Source organism: Coloeus monedula (genome assembly GCF_965178545.1).
Source record: "Coloeus monedula genome assembly, chromosome: 7".
Lineage (NCBI taxonomy): Eukaryota > Metazoa > Chordata > Aves > Passeriformes > Corvidae > Coloeus > Coloeus monedula.
This window is the reverse complement of record NC_138787.1, coordinates 31,319,789-31,333,886: the sequence shown is the minus strand read 5'-3', so window position 1 is coordinate 31,333,886 and position 14,098 is coordinate 31,319,789. Positions and strand designations below refer to the sequence as shown.

The 14,098-nt window shown below is 43.9% G+C and overlaps 1 protein-coding gene across 1 annotated transcript in view; it reads left to right on the top strand.

Moving 5' to 3' along the window:
- The first annotated feature begins 4,920 nt into the window (after positions 1 to 4,920).
- The window catches only part of OSBPL11 (oxysterol binding protein like 11), a 39,997-nt gene continuing 30,819 nt past the window's right edge, over positions 4,921 to 14,098 (top strand). Inside the window, exon 1 of the mRNA XM_082285173.1 lies at positions 4,921 to 5,204. Coding sequence (XP_082141299.1) covers positions 5,068 to 5,204 — 137 coding nt within the window. The 5' untranslated portion in view covers positions 4,921 to 5,067. The remainder of the gene's footprint in view (positions 5,205 to 14,098) is intronic.

The window sequence follows — 14,098 nt, the reverse complement described above, 5'->3', positions numbered from 1 at the left end:
AGTGTGTGATTGCAGTTTGCCAGTGTGGAGAGGGATGGGGTGGCGTGGGCTTCGCTCTCGTGTGGTGGCTGCAGAGCAGTGTTGCTTCTGACACTTTTGCAGCTCAGTGGCTGCGTGATGAGGATGACAGCTCCAAGCTGTGGCAAGCTGCTCTGCATACAGAAGCATTAAAGAAAAATTACACAGGCAGTAACTCCAAAGAAGCCTCTCCGGAGGCAGATGCAGTCCTATCCTTCACTCCTGTTCTTCACTGAGTTCCCAGGACACAGTTGTTTCCTCAGAGGGTGTCTCACAGAGGAGAAGCTACTGGGATTACACTCCCAGCTTCCAGCCAGACGGAGCCTTTGCTGCTGCCCCAGTTTCCATTTCCACATCAGGATTGTGTAGGGTTGAGGTAGTGCTGGACCCTGGAGCATGACTCAGTATAAAGTCACATTGAGTGCTGCTCAAAATGGTGCCAAATGTGAGTGTGAAGAACGTGAGTGGGTTGTGGACAGGGATGGAAACTTTGTAAGCAATGTATGCTGCTGTCATGTATGAGTGTGTTGCTTTCAGCTGGACCTGCATTACAGCAGGATATGACGCATAGGCACTGATAGAGAAGAGCAAGGAAATTAGGGGATGACTGACAGTGATTGAAAAAAGATTTTGACTCCTTAAGACTCCTTAAGATTGGATGAATAACTGTTCAAAGCAAGCACCAGTGCTTCATACATGTTAAATAGCAAAACCAGAGACCCAGGGACTCAGTGATGCCTCAGCTCCAAAATTAAGACATTCTGTCAAAATATATTCACAGTGTGAAGTGCTCTGGTGGGTGAAATAGTTTGTGTTACATTTACCTGACCTTACTGGCCGTTTTCACCTATGATCAGGAGAATACAGCTATGTGCTCAATGTGTTGAAGGAGAAAGGCTGTTTATTTTAACCAGATTTCCTTTCTTGTTCTTGTGTCATGGAATCTACAGTTTTATTAGGTAGGTATTGTTTATACTTAGTAAGAATAGGAAGTTCTTTCATGTTCATTATCCAGAAGAGACCAGACAGAAACATTGTTTCCCAGGCTATTCATAAAGTATCAATTGCCTTGAGAAAGAATCTAACCCCAAGAACAATTGTACGATTAAAAAATGCAGATATGAAGCTCCATCAGCAACGTTATTTTTCTGTCATTCCCTCATTGCCTGGCAGCTCCCACAGTTCAGCAATGATTATGAGAAGTGGCACTTCTCATGCAGTAAAAGCAGGCTGCACTTCTGACTTTCCCAGGACTGATGTCATTCCCCCGTATGCCTGTAGAGGATGTAGTTCCCTTAGCAGACAGGAGCAGTAATAATTTTGTCTTCTGTGGCCCAGCTACCAGAGGCAGATCCGGATTTAAGACTGTTAAACTTGGTCTCCTCCTAAGATACTACTAAGTCAGGAAAAAAAAAATCCTGAATTAGACCAACAAGAGAGTGATAAAAAACTTGTATTGTTATATATTTTTTTTTTAAATTTGCACTTTTATTTTAAGATGCAGGTGATGAAAACAATGCTGAAATTCAGAGCTTTTACTCTTTGAACTTTGCTGCTCTGAAGACACAATACTCATCTGAAGAAATTCTAAGCATGTTAAATGGCTTTAAACTGAAAGAGAATAGGTTTAGATTAGGTATTAGAAAGAAGTTCTTGACTGAGAGAGTAGTGAGACACTGGCAGAAGTTATCCAGAGAAGCTGTGGATGCCCCATCCCCTGAAAGTGTCCGAGGCCAGGTTGGCTGGAGCTCTGAGCAACCTGATCTAATGGAAGGTGTCCCTGCCCATGGCAGTGGGGTGGAAAAAGATATCTTTAAGGTTGCTTCTAACCCAGGCCATTCTATGATTCTATGTATAGCCAGACTATAAACTTTGAAAGAAAAAACAAGATTTGTTTTGGTGTTGATCAGATCCTGGGCAGTTTCCTGTAATTAACAGAATGATTAGTTGTGGGAAATTTGCTTGAGGATAAAATACAATCTACTTCAGCTTGTAGCCATATTCAGGCCTACAAGGATTCGATTTGACAAATGTCAATAAACATTTGCTATCCTATTCATGTGTTCCCCCTCCAGATCTGCAGCTCTTCCTCATCTCCTCCTCCAGACCCAGGAATCCCAGGCAGTGGCCAGGCTCTGGCAGGCTGCAGGCAGGGCACAGCTGTGGGGTCCCAGCACTCACCTCCTGCTGCTCTCCCAAGGGCCAGTGTGGGATCTGTGTCATTTTGAGCCACTAAATGATAACCGGGGAAGGAGACTGAGAGCAACGAACTGAGCACAAGTTATAATTAGTAACACCCTAAACTAAAGAGAAAAGGCAGCTGGAACTGTGTAAGCCCTTAGCAAACATAGTTGAGCTGTCAGCCTTTCTGTGCTCTTCAGCATTTTGTCAATGCCATCTTACGAGAGCCTCTGGTACTGCACATGCAGCACCTTTTTAAAGAGAAAAAAGCAAATGAATGGGGGAAACAAACCTGAGCTCACCGTGCTCAGGGACTAAATGAGGGGCTGCAGAAATATGCACTAAGGATTGCTGGCTTGTCTGGGGTGTTGGAGATGTTCTGCGTGGAAGAACATCCTACTGACCATCTGTGATGCTTACAAAGGTCTAGCACAGGTGAAGCTGTGTCTCTGCTGGGACTGGTTGTCCTTGAGCAGGGGGGAAATAAAGCACACAAGTGGAACTCTTGCCTGAGTTGCTTTTGCTTCGAATTTTCCCAGGAAAATTTCAGGGTTATTGGCATACATTATAATACCATGCAATTATGTTACATTTTCAATTAAAGTTTCAAGTGATTGGCAGAGTCAGAAGTAACTTGTCCGGAGGGCAAGAAGAGTGCAGTTTTGGCCAAAATTGTCTTTGATAGACTATGTTACTCTGCTGATCTGTTCACCTGTGTGTCCATAGGAGAAAAATGCAGGGGAAAAAAACCCACCTTTTTTTTTCCTTCAGTGACAAGCATGCTCCTAAAAAAGGCAGAAGTGGTCAGTTTTATGTCTGTGCACTGGTAATATCTCCTGTCCCTGTAAGAGAGATTCTAGGTGTAGATGCAACAGGCAATCTACACTGGTCTGCTGGTGGAGATTGTGTGTATGCTTGGCAGGGAGAGATGGATATGTGATAATTTAGAACCAGATTAAATGTTATAAATATATTTTAAAGACACAATGCTCATAATGTGCCATCACCATTTGCTGGCCAAAGGCAAAGGCGTTTTGAATGTCACTGTGAAAGCTGTAATATGCTGGTAGGAGATAGGAAAGCCAGGGCAGCTTTCATGGGGTAAAAAGCTGCTACCAGAGGAGTACTGTAAGTAAATAAATTATTTGTCTGAAATATGTTCTCCTTTAAATTTTTGCTTCTATGTATGATTCTCACATAGGGAATTTTTAGCATCTTCTGCAACACAGTTGTTTACAGCATTGTAAGTGTATAATAAGAGCTGGAGAGCGGAGGAGGGAGTTTGGATGAGACGTGGAGTGGCCTCACTAACCACAGTCATGTCTGGTTCTGCCTTCCTCTTCTTCACGTGCAGATTGATTAAAGTCAAAATGAGGATCCTCTGCCCCTGATTTTAAGAAATAATGCAGCTGCAGTCAGTGAAGTTGGGGTTGGCCAAAAGCCATGCCTGGCCTGAAAGATTTCATAGAGCCAGACCAATCTCTCCCAGTTAGATATGTCGGCATTCCATGACAGAAAAAATGCAGTTATTGGAGAAAGAATAGGAGGAAAAAATGTGTTTCTTCTCGAGGCCATGATGGGGCATTGCTCAGTGCACAAAGTGCTGGTTTGACCCTGCTCTGTGGGTCTCTGTGACAGTAAGATCCCAGCTGTCACATCCCTGCTCCTGTATGGCACAGCTCGGATCCCTCACTCCTCTCAGCCTGCTCTTACTTTGCAGGGAGAATTCCTGTAGCTCTAACGTGGGAAGATGACTGGAGATAAGAAGATAACTGTATGGAAATTATAGTGGAAAATATGGTTGCTACTCCCCGGATGGAATGTGGTGAGCATCCCCGATCTCCCACACACAAACTAAGGAGGACTAAACGGAGGGTGGAGGGGCTGCGGGAGGGAGGGAGACACTGCGGCCAGGCTCTGGCAATACCCTTGCAGAGGAGGGAACTTCGTGGTACTTTCTAATTGAAAACCAAGGGAGATAAAGGAAGATATCCCACTGTTGAATCAGCAACCGTGGTGAAATCACTCTCCTTGGACTGAAACTTATCTCCTTCCCGAGGTTATCGCTGGTGCTATCCTGATATTCACCCCAAGGTATGACCACCCCTCACTGAGATGTATGACTAAAGTCACTCAAGCTCCACCTGAATGTGAAGAAATAGTGTAAAAGTTATATAAGGTAGGAATATAAATAGAAGTATACAAGTTAAGAAATGGGGAGAAGTTAGGGAAGACTCCATTGTAACTTCTGGGCGTACCAGAAGTTACAATGTCGATCGGTGCACCTGCCTTCACCCCCCCGGAACACCTATAGGGTAAGAACCGTACTCTGTGAGCGCTGAATGATTATCTCGACCTAACTTTGGTTAGGGATTAAAGCTTGTTAGCATGTTGCTTTGAATTAGGGTTACTGCTCTGAGCACTTTTGCGGTCAGATACTATCACCGGCAATCCTCGACCCTTAACGTGCCACAATTTTATTGTTATTCCTTAACCTGTTAACGCGAGTCTTCCCAGGGCGCTGACAGCCTAACGAAACATTAACGTTGTGAGGAAATCGCCCCTTTTTCACGTGACACGCGACTTTCAGACGATTCCGACGCCTTGCGAGCGCTGCCCGTACTAAAGATGGCGGCCGTGCTGACCCGGAAGGGGCGGCGGGGCCGGGCCGGGTGAGGGAGCGGGAGGGCGGGACCGCCCATCCCGGCGCGGCCGTGCGGGATCTCGGCCAGCCCAGCGGGGCCAGCCCGGCCCAGCCGAGCGGGGCGCGGGGGTGCCGGCGGCCGCCGCCATCGCAGCCCGCATGGGGCGGGCTCGCTCGGTGCGCCGGGGCCGGGGGCGCCGCTGAGGGGCGGGAGCCGCGGCGCCATGCAGGGCGCGGACCCCGCGGCGGCCATGAAGGGGCCGGAGGGCGAGGGCAAGACGGAGCCGCTGCCGGCGGCGGCGGGGCAGAGCGGCGGCAGGAGCGGCGGCGGCCGCGGCGGCAGCAAGGGCTGGCAGTACAGGTGGGCGTGAGGCGCGGTGAGGGGGCGGCGGGCCCCGAGGTGCCCCAGCGCGGGTGGGCGGCGCGGCTGCCCCGGCTGCAGCAGCGCTGGAACCCCCCCGACACCGCCGGGGTGCGGCACGGGGGACACGGCTCCCTCTCTCCCTGTGCCCTCCATCCCTGTGGTGCCCGAGGGTGGGCGGCTCCCGTTCTCCTGTATCAGCGCAAAGCTGCCGGGGGGTGATGTACCTTTGCTCCTGCCTTTCAGATCCTCTTTTCCCCTCGCGGAACGTGGAGACCGGTTTAAAGTTGTTGGAGGCGCTTCGCCGCTTTCCAGCCTTTCCAAAAAAAGCCAAACTTTGTGCCGAGTTCTAGATCTTCTTTAAGAACTTAATGGCAGTCATTAATTTTTTTTATTGGTGCTTTCTGTTAATTGCTGTTAGCAAAACTGAGTGTGCACGGAGTTTCAGTCTTATCTAACTTGTTTTAAGAACGTCTATGCTTAGCATAAATCAGGGTGATTACTCAGGTTCAGCAAGTCAGCAGAAGGGAGCAGAGAAAGCCGGAGAAGCCGAGCACACGGCATTAGTTTGAATTATTTGCCTGTGTGTTCGGGAGACTTGAGGGTTTCCATATGCTTTTTTTTCTGCTGTGCTTTCTGTTTGAACACATTCCCACTCACACGCTGGTAGCGGGCTCTACAGCATCACTTGAGAGATTTCCGGATTTCTGCTCCCGGGTCTCTCCTCCTTGGCTGGAGTTCTGCCATGTTGCTGTTGAAAATGCTGCTGTTCTGTGAAGTTTGCACACTTCTCCTTCAAATGGAGACTCTCCAGAGCCGTCATCTGCCGGCCCAGATGGACTGGCTTGCTGTTCCCTGCGTGTGGAGACCGCAGCGCCGGAGCGTGCTACAGACGGACGGAGGGACGGGGACGGCTCGGGACACGAGCATCCAGGCCCGGGATGCGCAGGCACCGAGCGCCCCGGTGCTTTTAACAGGGAGCGAACAGCTCGGTCATCGCTGAGAATCTGGGTCATGAGTAATTTACTTTTCTGGTGACTAGTGCCAGAAAGAGAAGTGGTGATTTCAGGGTGAATATCTCCGGCTGTTAAGTCGGGAAGGCTAATTGTCAGGTGTAGCTATCGGCTGCTTTAACCACCGTTCCCAGCTGCTTTTTAAACTTTTTTTTTTTTTTTTTTAAACTCTGGATTCAAGTCGGACTAATTTTCTAATGAAAGTTGCTATTACTGTAACCAAGCACGCTTTTACTGTCCGTATACTTCGCATGTGAAACACAAGAGTTAGTTTATGCAATCAAAATAGATATATTTTATATTTTTATGTGGAATTGGAGGCAGTCTTGGGATGAGGTGCCTGATTTGCCTGGATGTCTTTTCAGCTATGCTGTGTTTGGGACGGTGGTCACTGGTCAGTGCTATGCAGTGAAATACCACTTTTTGAAAGTATCCATCCAACTGTTTTGTTTCTTTTTTCAGTGCTGTGGCTTGTATTACAAAAATTTAACCAAGTCTGAGTGTTAGCCATTTTGTGGCTTGACAGCTCTAAGTGGGACTTGTCTTTATTATTCGTTGTAGCTATCAATATCTTGTTTAATTTGCTCTACCACTTTGGTGCTATTTTTCTTTTTCATTCTAGATCATTTGGAGAAACTTAATGTATTTATTCTATTATTGTGGACACTTGAGATACCTCACTGTTAATCCTGCTTTGTTGGGAATCAATTATTTACTCCTACATTTGTCTCTCTATCTAATTACCCATAAAATATCACCTTTCCCCTGTCTCCCTAGGAAGCCCTCCTGAACGAGATGCTGTAGCTTAGCTTTCTCTTTGTGAATTACTTCTGTGCTGAAATGTTTTTGACAAAAGACAAACTCCCCAATGGTAAATCAGTGTCTAACATATGGGTTTTAGAAACAGATTTTCTGGGAACTTTTGGTGGAAATTTGATCTTTAAGTTTCATACAGCAGAGTGTGAGCAATGTGTGGTCCCACAGATTGGCAGGAGTAGGGTCTTGAAGTACTTGCTCTCCACAGACCACATCTGGTACAGAAGTTTAGCTCACTGTTTGGTGAAGCATCTGGTCAAAACAGCTATAGCAGAGTTGTCAGACAGTGGGATGACAGGTACTTGATACTCTAATGCTCCAAGTAGGAAATTAAGATTATGGATAAAAAAATAAACCTCCAAGACTGCTGGAACCTGAACTAATGAAAACTGAATCTCTCAAAGAGGTGCAAGGTCACAGATCCTTGGCACAAATTGAGTATCTAGAAAATAAAAAATGAAGCAGGAAGTCTGACTTTGTATTTCTGTAGGGGAGTAATAGGGAGATTTTTAAGTAGCCGTGATAGAGTTAGATCAGATGCCTATCATAGTGGAGAAGAGACAACCAGAGGCTGCCAGACACTTCAGATGATGTGGAGATACAGCTGAATCTCCTGTCAGACTTCCTGCTTGTAGCAGTGTCCTGGTGAGTTTAGGCAGCCAGTATAGCAGTGCCTCTTCTGATATTTGTAAGGGATTGGTTTCTTCTGAGGGTAGGAAGAGTTTATTTTTTTTACTGAATAGAAGTTAAGAGTTCTTGAGAAGCTGCTCCTCTAGTCATCTGACAGGAAATGATCTTGTTTTCTTGTCAATGTATTATCAGGTCAGAGTGTGTCTGAGAATGACTAACCGTTGGCTTAATTTTCCTCACTGGGGTCAGGAACAGCCTGAATGTTAACTTGCGTTGAAGTAGATAAAGGGACCCTCAGAGCCTGTGCTGCACACTAAATTCTTTAACCCTCTCTTCATTTAGAGAAACAGTTACCAGGAGGTAAGACTTCTGAATAACTTCAGATTATTAAAAGATTACTTGATAAAATAGTTTAAGATTGTAACATTTTAATTATTTTCAGCAGTAACCAAGCTATGAAGTAAGTACAGCCTTACCCATAAAAAGAATTACTTGCAGTCAGCAATTCTGCCTTAACTCATGACCATTTGGTTTTTGCCTTGCTCTGGGTTAAATGAACAAGAGTGGTTTCAAAGCAGTGAGAGAAAGGAGACAGGTTGGGCCAGTACCTCTGTGACATGTGATTTGTAGTCATTCAAATAACATAAAAATTACACAACCAGAAGGCAGTGTCTCTGTGAGCTGAATGGAGAGCTGACCAGAATATGTGCCAGAGAAGTGTAACAAGTCCTGTCAGCCTGGCTTGAGGGGCTTTCAGATAATTTTGAGAGAAGTGACTTGCAATCACTGGTTCTTATTTATCTACAAAATGAAGTGTTCAAAGTACTGTGGTTGACTAGAGAAACAAGATTGTCTTTCCCAGCTGGACAAGCACATGCTAATGTGCTGTCTTCTTACATTTTTCTTAGTGGTTCTGCTCTCAAATACATAAATCAATTCAGCTGCTATTGGAAGTATTTCCAGCATTTCTTCCCCTGCTGGTAGAAATACATGTAAAATGTTCACGAATTTCCCAAATGATTGCTGATTTTGAAGCTTACAAGCTTTCAAAACCTATTTGCTTTTTCAGTTCTGCTTGTGTTTTTCTATATAGCTGCCTTTGTTCCTTATTTCTCAAATGGTTTTAGCATCTGCTCACTATGGATTTAGCCATGTATAGTTATAAAATGCTACAGATTCCTTCTTTTGCTCTTTAAGGAAGCAAGTTACCTTTAGTTAGCTGTTCCTGAGAGTTTACCTGAATGCTGCAGGGTTATTCACAGTTGTCAGTTAGTATAGTAAACCATTTGGATGAAAGTAGCTTCAAGGAGTAAACTTCCTAGACTGGTAGTATTTTTTTTTCTTTTACTTTTTTTTTTTCCTTGCTAGGTGTGACAATGGCCAGTAAGACGGTTCCTCATGCTGGGTGGCTTCTGCTTGTCATTAATTAGTTTTTTAAGTTAAGACAGATTCTCTTGCAGAATTACTCCGTGTGGCTTTGGGCTGGAGTGAGAGGCTGAGAAGAGCAGAGAGAGTTTTGCCAAAGGGTAACACTAAATACTTTTTGGTATCGAATGCAAATGGATGACAAATTTTAAACAAGTGAAATGGTTGCCAGTCTTGTGGCTTTTAGCAGTTTTTCAGTTGACTCTATGCAAGCATCTTCATAAATACTAAAAAAAGGTAGTAAACAATTACTGACCTTAATTCAATCTCCTGTGTTTGAGCAGGCCAGCATGTGACAATGTAGCAGAAGAACTGGTAACTGGAACACATGAATATATTTTAAGTCTGCATTTTGAGATGATCATGAACACTTTTTCATAAAATGGTCCAATGGGAAGTGTGTTTTAGACGCAATGCTCATTTCTAAGTTTGATCCCAGTTACTGTTGAGGATGACTAACAATGCTTTGCACTTCAAACATGTAGAAGCAAAGCATGTGAAACTGAGCTGGGCTGTGGAAATGTTTGATTTTCCTTCGTGCTGTCTTGAAAAAATGATCTAATTAGCAGTAGTAAAGGGAAGTGTCTTGAAACTGATACAATACTGATCCTTGTGTTGAGGGTGTCACCATGTCAGTCTCAGTTGCAGGAGACAACTGAGTGTTCCTCCTTTCTCTATGTTTCTGCTCACATTCCAAGACGTGTTTGATCTTGGGAGGATTAGCTTCATCTGGTTGGTCTTTAAAGCTGGAACCAGCTTGGTAGAAACAGATACAGGAGGTAATGGCAGCTCAGTGTTCAACAACACTTGGAAACCTCTCCTTTGCTGGTCCTCTATTCTTGTCCTGGCATCAAATCCTTGCTTAGGCTCCAGTAGGGTGTGTGAGCTGACCTAATCAACTGGCTCCTGAGAGCAGGCCAGAATTTTAGCTACGCTCCCTGTTGCTTGATAAGTAGAAGAAAAGAAACTTGCCAAACCTTCATGTAAATGTTAGTGTCATCCTAGGATGGTTCTCACTTAATGCTGGTACTCCTAATGCTTCCTTTTTATTACCCATCTCCCTTGTTCTGGATTTTCTTTTTGCATTGCTTGAAACAAAATTCTTTGGGATTCTAGGTGGAATTTGCATATATTTGATGGAATCAATAACTGTAACTCCCTTCTTTGTGGTGTGCACAGCTGCAGAGGGAGAGAGAGGCTGTAATTTAGTGGTGTCACTCCCAGGTGGGAGGTCTGGCAAGGGCTGCTCCTATTTTGATTTCCCCCTGCTCTTGCAGCCCACCTCACTTCCTCAGTATCCCACTGTCATAAGAACCTGCTGGCATTGTCACATTGAGGTGCTAGCTCCCAAGGGAGATGATGTTTTGCTGGCATCTTTTGGGTTGGCTGGTGGCTCTAATGCCAAGCCTGTGTCAAAGTGAGTCCTGATCTTCCTTGCTTCTGTTTCTGGTGATGTGTGGAGATACCTCAGCATGGTGTGACATTCAGAAAGCCCATGCTGCTCACTTTCTGACTTGTCACTGGTCTTTTGAGGTATGATATGGGGTGCTGAAAAGATTATTTTCTCAAGTGGTTGCTGTGAAATTCAAAATTTATTTCTGCAATTTGTGTGTTCCTTTTTATTGCTAGAAATCAGATTAGAAGTGCTGTCACACTTGTTTGATATGCTGGAGGGAACTGGCTGAAAAACCTGGTGCCTGAATTTCTTTATCCTCATGTGACTTTTTGCTTAAAGAGTATATCATGCTCCTAACACTAATTTAGAAATTCTGCACTTCACATAATTTGCTCATTAGAATAGACAAGAAGCTCACATTTAAAATGATCAGCCAGTTACATCCATCTCAGGATGCATTCTGTGTTATTAAAATATTAAAGTCATCCTTTACCAAACTGATTTTACAGTTGCTAAAGCCTCAGGCGCTTCTCGAAAGGCAGGTGAGCCCTTCGTGTTCATACATGTATTTAAACTTGGAACACTGCTCTTGGAGCAGATGTGTTGTAAATTAAGAGAAGTAAATCTTGGTGTGAGGGGTAGTAAGTGGGTGCAGTTGGGGGTAATTTCAACAGGAGCTTCATGTTGACTGATGTTCTAGTAGGGAGTGTGAGAGTTCCTAAACCAGGTGACAAGGTTTGGTTTCCCTTCTCCAGCCCTGTGGCTCCTCAGTGAGTGACTATCAAGAGTGTTGTCCCTCTCTTGCTTCTCAAAGCCTCTCCATGTTGGACAAACAGGGGTGTCGCATGTGGGAGTTGGTTCTGGCATCCAGTGTACTTATGTTCATAGTGGGATGCTCGTTTAGAGTTCAAATTAAGCTAAAATGAAGAAGCACCAACTTTTGGGTAGTGTCTAAATATGAAATAATTTGTGCTGTCCATGGAATAGATTTCTGCTGGAGTTATTGGCTGTTACAAGTGTCTATCCTTCACTAAGTGCAATCAGTATTTTTCAACTTCACCTTTTCTAATGTAATTATGTAGCAGAGTGTTAATTAACTCGAGTACAACATTAACATCCTGCTCTGCCACACACATTCTCTCCCCCGGGAGAAGATGAAAAACAAACTGCATGTGCCTGACCTAATCACATTGCTTAATGCAGAAGCAGAAAGCAGCAGCTGCTGCTGTTATGTTACTCTGGGAAGGTTCCTGTGCTGTCCTCATTGTACTGTGAAAATTAAGGCAGAAGTGCAGTGACCCCTGTTTACTTACAGAGCTTGCCTTGACGTGCCCTCTGATCACCTGCCAGTGCTGATGAATTCTTGTAGGGGATCGCTGCCTGCTGGCAATGCTGCCAGACAACTTTCTTCTTAGGGTGCTTTCAAAGCTTGTACCTTTTCAGATTACCCCTTCTGTGTGTTTAATGCTGAAATGGGAGGGCAGGGCAGGCTGAAGTTGGGTAGGAGAAATGCTGTTTCTTCGTGTGTCTTAAGCTGCCAATCTTGTATTTGACAGCCTGCTTTGGAGCTTTTTGTTATGGGTAAACATTTTTTCTTTTTTGCTTTCAGTTGTAAATTCCAGAGTTTTCAAGGAGGCTGGAAGTATTTAAAATCTTGGTTAATTTTTAGATGTTGTCAAATTAGTTTCCCAGAGAGCCTGCTTTGCACTGAGAAGGTTGGTTACTTGCGTTGCATGGAGATGTATCAGAAAGCAAGAGATCTGCTGGACAGAACTGCAGGATGCTGTATAAAGGAGCTGGTTTCTGACCCTGGCTCTGACTTCCTTTGTGCTAATAGTCATGTATTATTCAAACTTGTTTTCCCGCATGATCACTAACTGTGTTCGTCTTTCTCTTGGAGGACTGGTTTTGGAACAGTTGGCTCTGATTTTGCGAAACTTTTGCAGGGTCACAGTTGCAGCTGAAATCAGCAGAAGCCATGATTTGAATGTATGAATAAAATAAAATAAAAATTGGACTGTATCTGTCTCAAAATTAGAGAGTCAGAAAATTCATTGTGCCTCTGTTCCCTGTATGCAAATGGAATGAAAATGTTTTTGTCCTCTTACTGTTCATTACATGACTCCTTCATAAATGTCCACAGCAAACACCAGAAAACCACGAGGGAACTCATTATTAGCACGAGTGCCAAATGAATAATACCTCATCCTCATTATGCAATGATGAGGAGCACTTTTGAATAATTCCTTGTCTGGGAATCACTGTTCCCTTAAAGCACCAAACAAGAAAGTGGTCCTGCTCTCTTTATATATGGTCATAGTCATAGGTAGTTAACGTGTGTGCTTTCTTATTTAGAATTAAAATCTTCCTGGTGACTTATGCCTCAATTTTAATGTAAGAATAATTTTGCCTAACTTCTCTGTGTCCAAGATTTATAGAATAATTTGGGTTGAGATGGGCCTCTGGTAAATCTCTAATCCAGCTTCCTGCTCAAAGCTTCAGAGTTAGAAGATGTCATTCAGGGCTGCTGAATTGCACCACTTTTAATTGTTTGCCAGCTAGACTTCAAACTACTGGCCATTGCTTCTTGAGTCTGGTGGTCCATACAGGTTTCTGCTTGTATTTATGAATATTTAAATAACATTAATTGACAAAGACAATTTAAGTGTGTTCTTACTTACTTGAAAGGTGATAATAATTATTATCCTCAATATTTAACCTGAAATGTTGCAAATAATATTTCAAAAATAATTAAAAAGCAAGAGGCTCATCTGAGGTAGCTGATCAGTGTATTTACGCTCCATTTCAGTGTTTCATTGCTGCAGAGTCCAGAATGGGAATGTGTAATTGTTAATATAATCTTTCAAAATTCATAATCACAAATACATCTCAAAACTGCAGGAACATATCTGCATCTTTCTGATAGGATAAGAGCTGTGAGAGTAGGAGAGCAGAATGCCTTGGGATGGAGTGTGTAGTAAGCTGAACCACACTGAACTTTGCCAAAGAGTGACTAAACAATGCAGAGGTTTGCTCCACCAGTCTCTGTGGATAATGCTAACCAGGATCCACTGCTTTCCCAGATATCATAGGCAGCAGATTGTCCAAAACTGCAAAGATGCTCATCCATCAGTGTTTGCCTTGTATATCAGTACTGTTCACTGGACAGAGCAGCTTTAATTTGACTGCTTGAACTTTCTGAAACTAGATGAGAGAGTTTTGGGTTAACAGTAATGTGTGAAACTGTGCATTATGGTGTGCTGATGTAAACTGGTAACATAAATGGTAGCAAAGCTGCAGGCAACCTCTCCAGAGGCATTAAGGGGAGAGTTCAGACCTTTTGGGGTGCTTGTTTTTTTTATGTTCCACCTCTAAAATGTTGTTAGCTAAATCTACAGTTTGTTTTCCACTGATACCATTGCAGCAAAATCTGTTGGGCTGGCTACTGACTCTTGGGCGCAGCTTCAGTTCTGTTCTGCTGACGCAAATCCACAAATAAATTGTCCCTGAGTGGAGTTCTTGCTGACTTGAGGTGTTCACCTGTGTGTGAGACAAATTGCTGAGCTGAATGTCACTGCAATTTTTTCTAGGCAGATGTATTGTGAGAGCTGGAG